General features: G+C 40.8%; 1 protein-coding gene across 1 annotated transcript in view; it reads right to left on the minus strand.

The window, feature by feature from the left end:
- GUCY1B3 (guanylate cyclase 1, soluble, beta 3) overlaps positions 1-12,773 on the minus strand; it is a 45,205-nt gene extending 32,432 nt beyond the window's left edge. The window contains exons 1-2 of the mRNA XM_014944950.1: positions 12,653-12,773; positions 12,265-12,338 (exon numbers count right to left, since the gene is read on the minus strand). Of these exons, the coding sequence (XP_014800436.1) occupies positions 12,265-12,338; positions 12,653-12,655 (77 nt within the window). The 5' untranslated portion in view covers positions 12,656-12,773. The remainder of the gene's footprint in view (positions 1-12,264; positions 12,339-12,652) is intronic.
- Positions 12,774-13,306: the final 533 nt, after the last annotated feature.

The following is a 13,306-nucleotide window of genomic DNA, read 5'->3' on the forward strand; positions in this document are numbered from 1 at the left end:
TAATAAGCTTGTATCAGAGAGCACAGCATCACTGCTATCACCACCAGAGAGGCTGACCATGATGTTATCACCAGCAGTCTAGGAAACAGGACAAAGTAACTGAAATGCACATTCAGGTACATGGGCAATCCCTAAATGGTTCCTTATGGCTGCAGTTTTCTCACCTAATTACCTGACCCCTACCTGATCTATCAAGCCTGCTTGCATTTACACTGGTTCTACAAGAAGGGTAATATGAAGAAATAGTGATAGTGTTGTGAAAACTGTTATAACTAATACTAAAAGTGAGCCTGCTTTGCCAGCTCTGCTGAGCTGCTGTGGTTGACGGTACACCAACAGTAGTTCCTCCAGTGCAACATAGCTGGTTTTAAATCCATAATCTTTGAGTACCACATATGAAAACAAATCTGCCTGTGTTGAACAACAAGGTATGGCTACAAACATGAATATGTGAGCTTAAAAAGACCAGAAGGTTGCAACTGTTTTCATCTGAACAGCACCGCTCTCCTCGCTGTTCACGAGCTAGGATTAGAACTAGAATATACCATGGCATCCTTAGATGCAAAGAATTTACATTTGGCTGACCATATTTCATGGAAAACTTCATAATCCATAGCTTTATGAAAAACTGTGGCATTTCCCTTGATATGTTTTGCTGCAATCTTTATTCCCAGTTTTGACCAGATAAAATTGTGGGAGTAAATTAGCATAGCTCTAATGTTTTCTGCAGACTGCAGTGTTTGATCACAAAGACATTAACAGCAATAACATGTTGGTGGCTTTCCTAAGGGCTTGACTGGAAAGGAGCCAAAAGCAACAAGCTCTGGCAAATTCCCAAACCCTGGTTAATCCTTTGGTGAAGTAGCAGCACCACAGTAACAAAATGTTAACTTTTATATGGCCTTTCTTTCAAAATAACTTCTACAGCAGATAGAACAGAATTTACAATTAATGTCTCATTTACATTCCTAGAGACAAAAGAAGGGTGTGCTTTGCTTCCCAGTAAGTGTATGTTCAAAACATTAAAAAAAGCTCTTGCCCAAACGGAATCCTGTTGTCAGCACATGGGATGTGATATGTCATGGTTCAAAACTAACATCCTATGTTACGCCTGTCCAAACTGCTACAGTCTGGCAGCCTGTCTTATTTACTCTAGACTCATTTTGAATGCAATCACAGAGCTATTCAAATTGTGGGAAACAAAGATTCCAGCCCAAACTTTTTTTAAATGCCTTTGTTTTCCTCCAGAATGTTTATATTATCCAGGTTAATGTGAGGAAGTTTACTTGGGAAAAAAAGAACCTTAACCATTGCACCATGGAAAATAACACAGCTATGCAGAGGCCATTTTTCATGTACAGGCTTGACTTTGAAATCAGTGGAAAAAATGCTGTTGAGTAGATCAAAGCAGGATCAAATCTTGAAGCAGCCTTTCCTCCATCAGTCATGCTAACACCCCCCAAACTGCTGTTGGGTTGGCAGCACAGAATAGCGTTATAGGTGATACTACATGTGTACAATGGGCCCTTTGAAAGTCTTTCCCATTGTGAAACTAGTTTAGTATTTGAAAACACACTACTAATGTTCAAAGGTAACGTTAATAATTCACAGAGATGGATGAAATGTTAAGTGTGGACAAAAAAAAATTAGAACAGATCTTGCACTGCAGATTTTTAAACCACAAATTGCACACATTTTTACTTCACATAGAGGAAATATTTTATTTTTATTTCAGAGGGATTTCTTTTGCCATTATTAGAGACTTTACAGACAATGCAGTTGGCCTAGATGCCACATCAGGTTGGTCTTACTTATATAGCCCGTTCTGCACAGAGCAGATTTTAATATAGTTTTGCATTCAGATGCAGCATTTAAAGGTAACTTGAGTAAATCATAATCAAAAAGAAGGTTGCTGCTGTCAAAACACGTGAAGTAGTACTCTCTATCCTTTCTCTGTAGTCAGTCATAAAGCTAGAATTAAAAAAAAAATTCTTACAGAAAAAGAACTCTTCCCACTAGAGAACTCTGCGTACAGTAAATATTGAGAAAATGTAATGGATACAAACAGGAAAAAAGGATGAAACAAGACTGCAAGGAACAATTACTTTGTATCCTTGAAGATACACAGGCTTCTCTGTGATACAACAACATGTTTTTTAGAAACTTCTGGTATCACTTTAACAGATCACCTAGTGTCCCAAAAGCACACCTGGATCTCTTCCTATCAAAACTCCATTCCTAAGTGCAGGCCTTGGGTGTGTCACCTTGAACACACCACAACAACTGCAAGTTCCAAGACCACCTCTAGGACTTCTTCCATGATAGGTATTGTTTCTGTTGGGACTTTTGCCACCATTGTGCTTAACTACTCTTGGTGTACCAAGGATGGAAAAAGTGCTCATTAAATTGAAGAGACCAGTCAAAACAATGTTAATGACAAAATAACACTACTGCACTTGCAAACCCCACATGGTTCTGATCTCACTGATAGGAGAATCTCAAGTTTAATTCTGTTCCAAGAGTAACACCATTAAACAGAATTACATGTGTCAAACTAAAGATGGTATTAGCAAAACCAGAATCATCATCTTTGCATCTCTTTAACATTAAAATGGCAAACTCACTGTTCATTATATTACTTCATAAGACGGCTTGCGTTTTCAAAATGCTTCTCATCTTTTTTTCATGCATTTCACAAAGACATTCCGCTGAAAATTACTAAAAATATTGAACTTCTCACTCTTCCCAAAAGGAAAAAAAAAAAAAGAAAATAGACTTGTACATGTTGTGGATGGTCCAGAGATATTTTAAAACACCCAGCTGGGAAAAACATAAATTATATTAAGTTACAAGATTAAATAAAAATGGGAATCTGTCCAGGAAAATGACATTCTGGGTAAAGTAAATAGGTGTATATTTATAGACTTCAGAGTTCTGAGCTGTTTCCCAGTTTTACAGGCTGGATAGGAGAGTGTTTAATGTAGGTTTTCAAAACAAGATAATCCTAAAAGATACAGTTAACAAACACACAAGTCCTTTGCTACTACTCCAAATACTAAAAATATTATTAAAAATATAACACTAGCATTATTTTGCTTCCTTTTACATAAGTGGACTAAAAGGAATGGTATTTACAAAATACTCTTTTAAGCGTTTCATTTATAAGAGCGAGTGATATGTTTCTAACACCTGGTATCCTGACAGGTCTAAAAGCACTTCCCAGTTCTGGGAAAACTGCAAAGTACCTGAGAGGTACTGCAAGAACATTCACACCATGTTTCACAACATGCCACTATTTGCTTTTAGCCAAGTCTTTCCCAGACAAATTAAAGAATTTGGCATCCACACAGTTTAAACTCCTGACCTCCAAGCCGGTCCTTCCGCTGTGAGGAACTGGAGTAGCAGGAAGTGTAGTGTCCTGACCCCATAAATCTTGTGAATATTAACTTCCAGACCCATCAAGAACTATCTCTTCAGCATCGGTTTTAAGAAAACTTAAAAAATACTGCTTAGAACTTTGGAATACTATGAAATAAAGACTCAGAAACACAAACAACAATAAACGTTCCTACTTAATGCCACTTTCTGGATAAACACACATTAATGTTAAGAGGTATATGGATTTTAAAAAAAATGATTTATTGGCCTTTCAGCACTAACTGCTTTCCAGAGTCTCTTTCTGACATTGATTTATATGTAATCTATATTTTTTTCAAAATTGTTATGAGATCGATTGAACAAAACACTCCATCTTCAGCACTGGGTAAACCCACATGCTCTTAAGGACACAGCAAAAAATCCATTTTCATGGTTTTTCACACACCACTTGCAATTAATTATAACTGAGTCCCGCATGACCCAAAATAACTATTATAAAATAATATATATTTTACACATTCAATAATATAAGATTCCCATCTAAAACTCTAGCGAAGAGTCTATTTTTCATCAGTGTTTATGGTGAGAAGACATTTAAGATAATTAACACAGTATGTCTGCAATGTTTTTGAGCATCAAAGAATCAGTAACTTTAGGTTAACTGTAAAGCAAACACTATTTATAATAAATTAGTTGTGCACTGGGAAAGAGAAATATCAAAGCAAGCTCACAGCAGTTCAACAAAGCAAGGTAGGACTGATTACCACCACTGCAACATACAGCTGAAGTGCCTATGTGGTAAAATCCATAACCCACTTGTTAGCTACTTGGACTTTTCCTGTAGTTCCTGGGAAGAGAAGTACATAAGAAACGAACAGGAAAGGCAGCAATTTGATGGGAGAAATCCCAAAGGCATTAATAGGATCAAAACAAATTGAAGTCCTAGGCACAGCCAAGCCTACGCTCAGACATTAAAAAGGAGTCTGGCACCAAGGTTCTCTTGCAAATCAGTCCTTGATAAGAAATATTACAAGTACCTGGAAGGCCTTTCACTCACTTCGACTACACAGGATACCTAATTGAAATGCCACACCTCACATTTTGTACAGATCTTTGATTCTTATCTTGTTTAGTGTGCATTTTTATTGCCCAGGCAATAAAAATGCCCAGTCTCCAGTTAAGTAGACATGATATGTGCACACCACACTCCAGTTAAGTAGACATGATATGTGCACACACATACAGAAATATTTGCATGTATATGTATCTACATATACAAATATAGTTTCTCCAAAAACTTTACATTCTAAGCTGATGATTATCCATCTTCTCTCCTAGCAGAAGTGACACTGTTAACACTGTAGACAGATTAGTATAGCCTATGGTACTGTTTTACATGCTTTTTAAAGGATTGCCTCATGTATACAGCCTACGGTCAGATGAGAACTTAGAAAACATGACATTTTCCAGAATGATATTGAAGCAATAAAACAAGTGTCTCATAGAGGGCCACAAGCATTCAATAAGGTTTTTTGGTTATTTGAAAGCAGAAAAGATGAACTCAGATACCTCTCATAGCAATATTGCTGAAGTTCGCTCCAAGCCACATTTCCCCTCCTCTCCCTGAGCCTCCATGACACAACCTACCAGTCACAACCGTGAGCCCACACAACCTGTCCTTTTTTTCCTTCAGGCTACCAGTTCTTTCAGTACTGAGGCTACATCCTACCCAGTTAAGGCACAACTATTCTGTATTTCATTTTATCCCATTCATTGATATATGACCTCAGGCTTGACTTACAGCATAGTTTTCAAATCCAGCTCTGATGACAGAATTATTCCCCTCTAACAAGCCTTCCTGTGGAATTGACCCCTATACTATTTGTATGCACAAGCATTAATTAGCTCTCCAACAAGCTCATCAGGCCAATTATACCATTTCCATTTTAAATGGGCAAGACTACCACGGGTCAAAAAAGTTTCATTAATTTTTGGTGCCCAATTTGAGACAGTTAAGTGGATCTGTTTTTTTCAAGGTACTCCACACTTTTTATGCTCAAAACACAGTTTTCATGGACTTTACACACCACCAGCATCAGACCTACAAGTTATCTGAATTCCAACACCTCCTAAGAGCTTACTGTTGCAACTTGTAACAAGCCTTTCATTACAGCTTTTGGGCGTATTTTTCTAGGTTTCTGAAAAGGCAAACTAGACTATCTAAAAATTGTGCTAAGCAACAGTAATAGGTCAAAGCTTTGATTTTTACAGGATTTGTCAACAAATGTAAATTGCGTTTTGCCATATTAGTAAACAGAGGAAAACATTTTTGACAAGGTGACATTCTGAACTCAGTATGTGGACACAGTAATTCAAGCTAGTGCTTTTGTTCTGCAATTACAAAAGGTTTTTATTATTTGCTTTGTTTAAGAAGCATAAAAATGGACAGGTTTTGCTGTGCGAGAAATTCTTAGGAAACAATGCAAGTTTAAAAAAAAAATCCAAGTCTGTCTCCTGTAAAAATACCGTAATATATATTCTTAAAGGCAGAGCTGAGTAGATACTCTATTAAATTATTTGATTTTATATCATTTACTATTTTGGAATATAACTGCAAATAAAATTAATCAAGATACCACATCCTGCCAATGAGTTCATAAGTATCTAAATTTTAGTGAAAGTCAATGGCAGACATTTTTAAATGCATAAATTAATAAAAACATCTACCTCTCCTGACTTAACAAGCCAACCTGCAGTAACACTGATACACCTAACTGCTTGGAATGCCTTTGAAAATTTACCAAATAAACATGTATTCTTAAATCACTGACATTTTATTGCAAAAGCCACACTGAGTAACTAAAGTCTGACCTGTGTTAACCTTTACCAATAAGATGCAGAAGTTTCTGTATCTGTGCCTTTTCTAAAGGCAAATGATAGCCCTGCAGTTTATTTCAGTCCCCCAAATTATACAGGGTTTTCTATCACTTCACTTGAATCCAATTTGAAACTGAGGTCAGAAGCTTTCTACTTATATTGCACCAGGATAATTTTTCAACCCTCAGTGTTTCACCATTGTAATCCTAACAGGACAGTTACAGAAAACAAATTCTCCTAGCCTGGAGCCTTGGATGTGTGAAGTCTGGGGGAGAACAACAAAAATTGCTTCCTCACAGGACAAGGGATTGACTTTTGCTCTTCCTTTGTGTGCACTTCCAGACCATTGGGTCCATGTAAGGTTTGTGCTACCCAGCAGGCTCCCCAGCCCTGGAGTCCTGGCATTTAAGAGCATGTGTGGACAGCACATGCCAGCCTAGCCCATAAAAGGAGGACAAAAAAAGGCAAAAGCAGGTTGATGCCTTAATTCTACATTTAAGCAATGAGCACCAGGAAAATAAGACTATTACCTGCTTTCTGCACCCCACACTAAGGTACAGCCAGCAAAGGATACACAGCTCTCAGGGCACAAAATGCCTGTTTTGCTACTGTGCAAGTGTCAACACAGATATTATTTTCAAGAATCAATTAAAAAGTGTCTTGACCTCCAGGTAGTTACTTTTCGCAAATACTTCTCTTCTGGTTTTTCCATGCTCATCAGGCTACACATTTTTGTGCAGACTCCTACCACAGAAACAGAAGGAAGATAAAGACTGCAGCTCACTGGTTGTGCCATTTCATTCCCCAAAACCAGATCTTTTATATGCCTCTGCGGGAAAAATACTAATTTATTCTACAGTCTTGTGATGAAGCATTTTAATGCATTGCTTAATAAGATGAGTTGTCATTCATTTTCTTGGCAATATATTTGAAAGTGTCACAGTTTGAGCATCTAACCTGGCCTAAATTCAGATTTAGGAGTCTGTGGGAAAACTCTGTATTCATTAAATCGAACACAGAGGGATACTGGTGGGAAACACAGGATAAACGACTATGTACATATTCCCTGCTGACAACAGTGCTCTAGCTCCCACATATTGTCCTGGAGCTGTTTCAAGAAGATATCCCTGTTAATACTTGTTATACAACTAAACATTTAGAGCTGCTGAATGGAGTGCTCAGAATTGCATATATATTAGCTCTTCAGCTCAGCCAGATGTAACACCCGTTGCAGAAGAGCCCAGATTCTATCATCATAGAAGCCCCTTTTAAAAATATGTAACCACACACCTATTTAAACATGTCCACCACAAAAACATACCAGAGAAGACAGAATTTCATAAGCCTTGGATTTTATACTTTTTTTTTTTTTTTTAAAGCAGGTAATCTTTTTTTTTGGACAGGTACATAGACAGGAATTCCAAACACACTACTTCCTATCCCATTCACACACTACCATATCACCCAGCAGCACAAATTTGGCCTTGATCCGACATGAGCACATACAATGGGGTGTCTATGAGAATGGTCAGGCCTGACAATTTTTAGTTGATGTTAGCTAGCGTTTACATTGGCTGCCGAGGAACTGAAGATATCTAATGCCAAAGGAATCTTGAGAACCATCTTTTCAAGCCATTACAATTATGGCCACACAATCTGAAATAGACCTTTGGGTGTAACAATGACAAAATAAGGGATTTGAGAGAGGCCCTTCTCTTAAGCAGGGAAGGGACAAATCAAAAGTGTTTTCTCAGGAAAAATGTGGTTAACAGCTCCAAGTAAGTTTATTTACTAATAAATTTGCAGAGCTAGTGGAGTGCTGATCTAAGAAGCACGTCTCCATGTACTCCAGGTCTGAAATCTTCCCTTCCAACGACTGAAGGAATGAAGTACAATGTGAAGTATATGCAGCTTAAAACTGCCAGTAGGCAAAAGAAATTTTTATGCTGAATTATCTTCACTTTCCACTAAGAAAAATCTGCTACTACAGAATTCAGCAACTGCAGGACTCTCCCAAGTGGCTCTCACCCCCCCCCCTCTCATCCAGCTTTGTTAAATCCTGCTCCTGCTTCTAGAGCTTAACCATGACAAAAGCCCAAATTCTCAATTCTATGAGTGGACACCAGAGAGGAAGACTAAGGAGAAACAAATTTTTGAGACTTTGCAGATGAGAAAATGAATAAAGGCTCCATAAATCAAGATCACCTTTCATCACTTATATGCCATATCTTATTTGGAATGCAACAATGTTGGCTCAGAAATAGATGTCTTTGAATTGTTCTGGGTTTTAAACATTTTAATTCTAGTTCTTTAGCAAAATCGAGCCATATTTCCTTTCAGCCGACAAAATTGATATTCAGTAAAATTGCAGAGTATGTACTGTAACTTTTCCATGAGCTTAGTGCCTCATTGTAAAGGTTGCCTGACAAAAAAAAAAAAAAAAAAATCTGTTATTTATACACGGGATTTTTATTGGAGCATAAAAGATTTCAGACACTGAAACTCTCGAGATGCTGGGCAGCTCTTGCGTAAAAAAAAAAAAAAAAAAAAAAAGTCTGTTATTTAGTCACGCTTTGTTTTAAAAGTGGAGGAAAAAACCCAAGGAGTCTAACCTTACCAAGAATTCCACTCAATTTAAAAACAAAATCAGTATATACCTTTACCAGATAGATCATGGTTTCACCAAAATGTTGAAAAATGAATGATAGAGCAGAAACATAGATGTGAAATCATCATTCTGAGTTAGTTAACAGTAAATTATGGCAACAAAACCACCACTCATAACAGCGTCAAATTCAATTATTTGGTCTCCCAAATTCTATATTTAAGAACTTCATTCAATGTCACTTTTGACTGAAGAAGCTACAGAAGAGTTTTCATGCTTCAGATGGAGTATACCCTTTCAATTCAGTATTTAACTTTTCTGAAGAATGACCTGTTTTCATTACTTTAGTTTATTCAGTTCTGTGTGTTTTTTTAACTTCTATCAATATTAAGTATAAATTCACCCACTGGCATTTCAGAATCACTTGGCAATCTCAACCCACTACTCTTCAATGCTGATTCACAGCTTCTGCAGTGACTTCAGCGAGAACAAAATAGCAAAATGTGATCAGCTTAATATTAAAAAAAACCCCTTAGATGCCAAATTTTGTACTGAACTATCCAGAGGCCTTTCTGCTTCACAGAGATGCTTAAATTGATGCAAATTCAACCATACTAACAATGCAAAGTTCTTCTATTTTTTTTAAACAGCCCAAGACTCTTCACTTCAACAATTGCTCCCCCAATTCAATCACCAGTGATTCAACTGATTGAACTGCAGCACGACACAACACTGGTCTATTTCTTCCCATTGTTTCCTAAATGATTAACAGTTCTAACAAAGCCTTTGCAACAAGTCAGTATTTGTTTACATGAGGTAAAACATCTAACCTCTCCCACAACATCTCTGTAAATGCACCACAGGAACTCAAACAACAAGCATTTAGTGGCTATCAGTTGATCCTGTACCATTCCCTAAATCAGAACCACTACAATCTGTTCCAGTGAGATATTCAGGGATTTGTTTGCTGGTTTCTAAACTCTAGGATACACGACTTTTTAAGATAAGTCCTGCTGCTGAATAAACACCCTGTTGCAAACACCTTTTGCGTAAGGAGCCACGGCAGCTGTTGCAGAGCTGTTGCAGATACGTTGGCTGGCTCTTGCAGGCCATGTTCCATTCTTCCATTTGGGTGGCATTGTGGTAGAGTTTCCAGAATGCCATCTTCTCTGTGAGTGAATAGCAGAGCCTAGCTGTCGGGCTGCTACAAGACAGAAATGTTTCTCAGCTGACAACCAGAAACAGGATGTAGCAGCTTCCTGAATTTTCACAGCTGACCTTAGCAAAATACTTTGTAGCTTTCTATTAAATTTCTCCAAAACATCAAATGAGTAATAGTCTTCATAGACTTTAGTTACCTTCAGTATTCTATTAGGTGTGTGTAAAACCCTAGAGAAAGGATGCATCAGGAATTATGACCCGGCTCTGACAGTCTGCAACATGATCTTGTACTAAAAGATGAAACTTTGTATCTTCTCAGATGGACAAATCTTATGAAAAAATTCTGCTCAGTGGGTAATTCGGACAAAAACAGACCATAATACTCAAAGGCATCTTGGCAAGGGATGGCATGCCAGGAAAGACTGAACATTCTTTATTATATTGTATACATATTTTATTATAATTTGAATGGAAAATAACATATGTATCACTATATTTTAAATGAAGGCTCTTATCTTACATGTGTCATATAAAACCATTATCAAACCATAAGAATTCAAAACAGATCAGTGTGTTTAGATGAGGTATGTGAGAAAAATAAACATATAGCTCACAACTTACAGCACAAAACTGTGTGGCATTCACTAAAGACTCATCTATGCAATTGAGAGAACTGGATTTAAAAAAGTAATTTATAGACTAACTGTCAGGGATCACTGGAACAGTCAATGTTTGCTGAACCAAAACTGTGGACTCTCTCCATCTTTAATGATTTTAAAGACTCAGCAAGACAAAAGTCATAGCTGAGCCCTCATCTAGTAGTAGTAGTGGCCAGTAACAGTCCTGGTTGGAACAGAAACTGGACTAGACTAGATGACGTCCAGAGGTCCCTTCCAACCAACTTCTCATGGTACTGTGTATGATTACCACATTCTTAATGAATGGATTAATGAAAAAAGTATCACGGTCACAAAAATCTCACAGTCAAGAGCAGTCAAACTCCAAAAATCGTTTTAGGACAATGGCAAGACAGCTACACTGACATATCAAAATTGGCCCAAAATAAATGGGAGAGAGGAGTAGAGAAGAATGTCTGTAAGTTGAAAGAAGAGCACTTTCTCCAAGTTGGATAATCTATTTCTCCCTTAGAACATACGTTATCAACAGATCATATTAAACCCTTTCTTCTAAATACAGCTACCTGAAGTCTTACGAAGTAAGTTTACAACTCTGTAAGCACTTTAGTCTTTTATAAAATATTTTAAAAATAATGTGTCAACATTACCATATTTATGGCAAATAGAGTTTTGATTGTACTACCCATTTCAAACTTTTTTTTTTGCAATACCTCAATTCATCACAAGTTTAAAGTGAAGACAGTCACCTCCTTGGAAAAATGCTATACTGCCAGATAAGCAAAGGCTGGACACAAGAAATCAGGTTCAACAGAAGAAAGCCAAAAAACATCCTTACATGCACATTCTTATACATACAGAATCACAGAATCTTCTAGGTTGGAAGGGACCTTAAAGATCATCTTGTCCAACCGTCAACGTAACTGACAAAAAATAGACACCCACACAACAAACAAGGAGCATCATCACTAAACCATACCTCCCAGCACTACATCAACCCGTCTTTTGAACACCTCCAGGGATGGTGCGTGCATTCTTATACGTATTTCTTTACGGCAGTGATTTTTTGAGCACATTACCAAAATCTCACACTAATTTTAGATAGGGTTTGCTAGCTAAAAGCCGCACTTCAATTCCCTCAGGAAAGCAGAGGGATGTAACTGTTGCATGGTTCACCTGGTGGTCTGACTCAAGGAAGGGCTGCCCTGCTTTCCTGGGACGTGTTTCCTGCACCTTCCTTCTGCCATAGATACTTTGTACAACCGCAAGGGAAACGCCAGGCTCAATGCCATCCCTGCTGCGGCTCCGGGAGACCAGTAAGGATGGAGTAAGGCGGGTCTTTGCGGCGTTAAGACAGGCCCCGAGCGGGACGAAAGGCGACAAGGACCGTGCCGGGCTTCTCCGCGGCCTGAGAGTCCCCTCCCGGGGGCCGCTACCGGGCGACAGGCGCTTACACAGACCTGCCGGTACCGGGGAGCCCGGCGGGGATGGCTGCGGCCGCCCTGCCCGCTCCCCCGCCCCCGGCCCAGCCCGCCCCCGCGGCGTGGGGAAGGGACACGCACACGCGTGTACAAACACACACACATACACACACACGCACACACTTACTTGATGTCCTCCCAGACGGCGGGGCCGTAGTTGCGGATGACGAGCAGCTCCAGGGCATGGTTGACGAAGCCGTACTGCGGGGCAGGGCGAGGCGGCGGCGCGGTCAGGCAGCGAGCAAGGGGAGGGGGGGGAAGCCCCTTCCACCGCTCCGCAGCATCTCATCCCATCCCATCCCATCCCACCCCACCGAAACGCCACCTCCCCATCCTCCCCACATAATCTCCCCTAAAACAAAGGGCTGGGGCCCGGCTCCCCTCACGGTTCCCTCTTCCCAAGCGGATTCAGCCTCTGCCCTCCCACCACGGGCCCGGATCACACCAGACCAAGCCAAGCGTCCTCCACCATCCCCCGTGTCCCGGGTAGGGAAGGTGGCCCGGGGGGACCTCACCATGTTGCCGCCGTCACCCCACCGCCGCCGCCGCCGCGAAGATCGGTCCCGATCGCCTCGCTGCCTCCCCCGGTCGCCACCGCCCCGAGTGGCATCCGCCGACAGCCAATGGCGAGCGCGGCCGCTGCTCTACCATCCAATGGCGGGCGCTTCTCCAATCAGAGGCGGAGGAGGGATTGCGGGAGGCTGAGGGGATGCGGCGGCGCGAGGCGGCGGCGCGAGGCGGGGGGGCGAGCTGGGCGCGAGGCGGCGGGGCGCGAACTGGGCGCGGGGCAGTGGGAACGGTGAGGGCGGGGGCTGCGGCCGTTCGCGTCGGTGGAGGGGCCCGGGGCGCCGCTGCCTGCGGGCCGGCAGGAGCTGGAGCTGTGGCGGTGCTCTGGCAGCTAGGTGGGTTCCTTGTGCGCACTGCCAGGTCGCCTTGCTCCTCCTCAGGTGCTGAGGCGGGGGCGGTCGGCGCCCCGGGGCGGCGTGTGTGGGAGAGGAGAGGAGGGGCAGGCCGAGGAAACGCGTACGTCCCCCCGCGGTTTATCTCCCCCGCGGCTCGCCTCAGCGGGAAACCCTTCCAACCTCTGTCTTATGGTTCTTCCCTACGCATCAAAAAAGGGTTTTCCAGATGCTGGAGTTGTTGGGAGTCGCCTGACGCTGCGTCAGAAG

The sequence above is a fragment of the Calidris pugnax genome, unplaced genomic scaffold, assembly GCF_001431845.1.
Source record: "Calidris pugnax isolate Ruff unplaced genomic scaffold, ASM143184v1 scaffold15, whole genome shotgun sequence".
Lineage (NCBI taxonomy): Eukaryota > Metazoa > Chordata > Aves > Charadriiformes > Scolopacidae > Calidris > Calidris pugnax.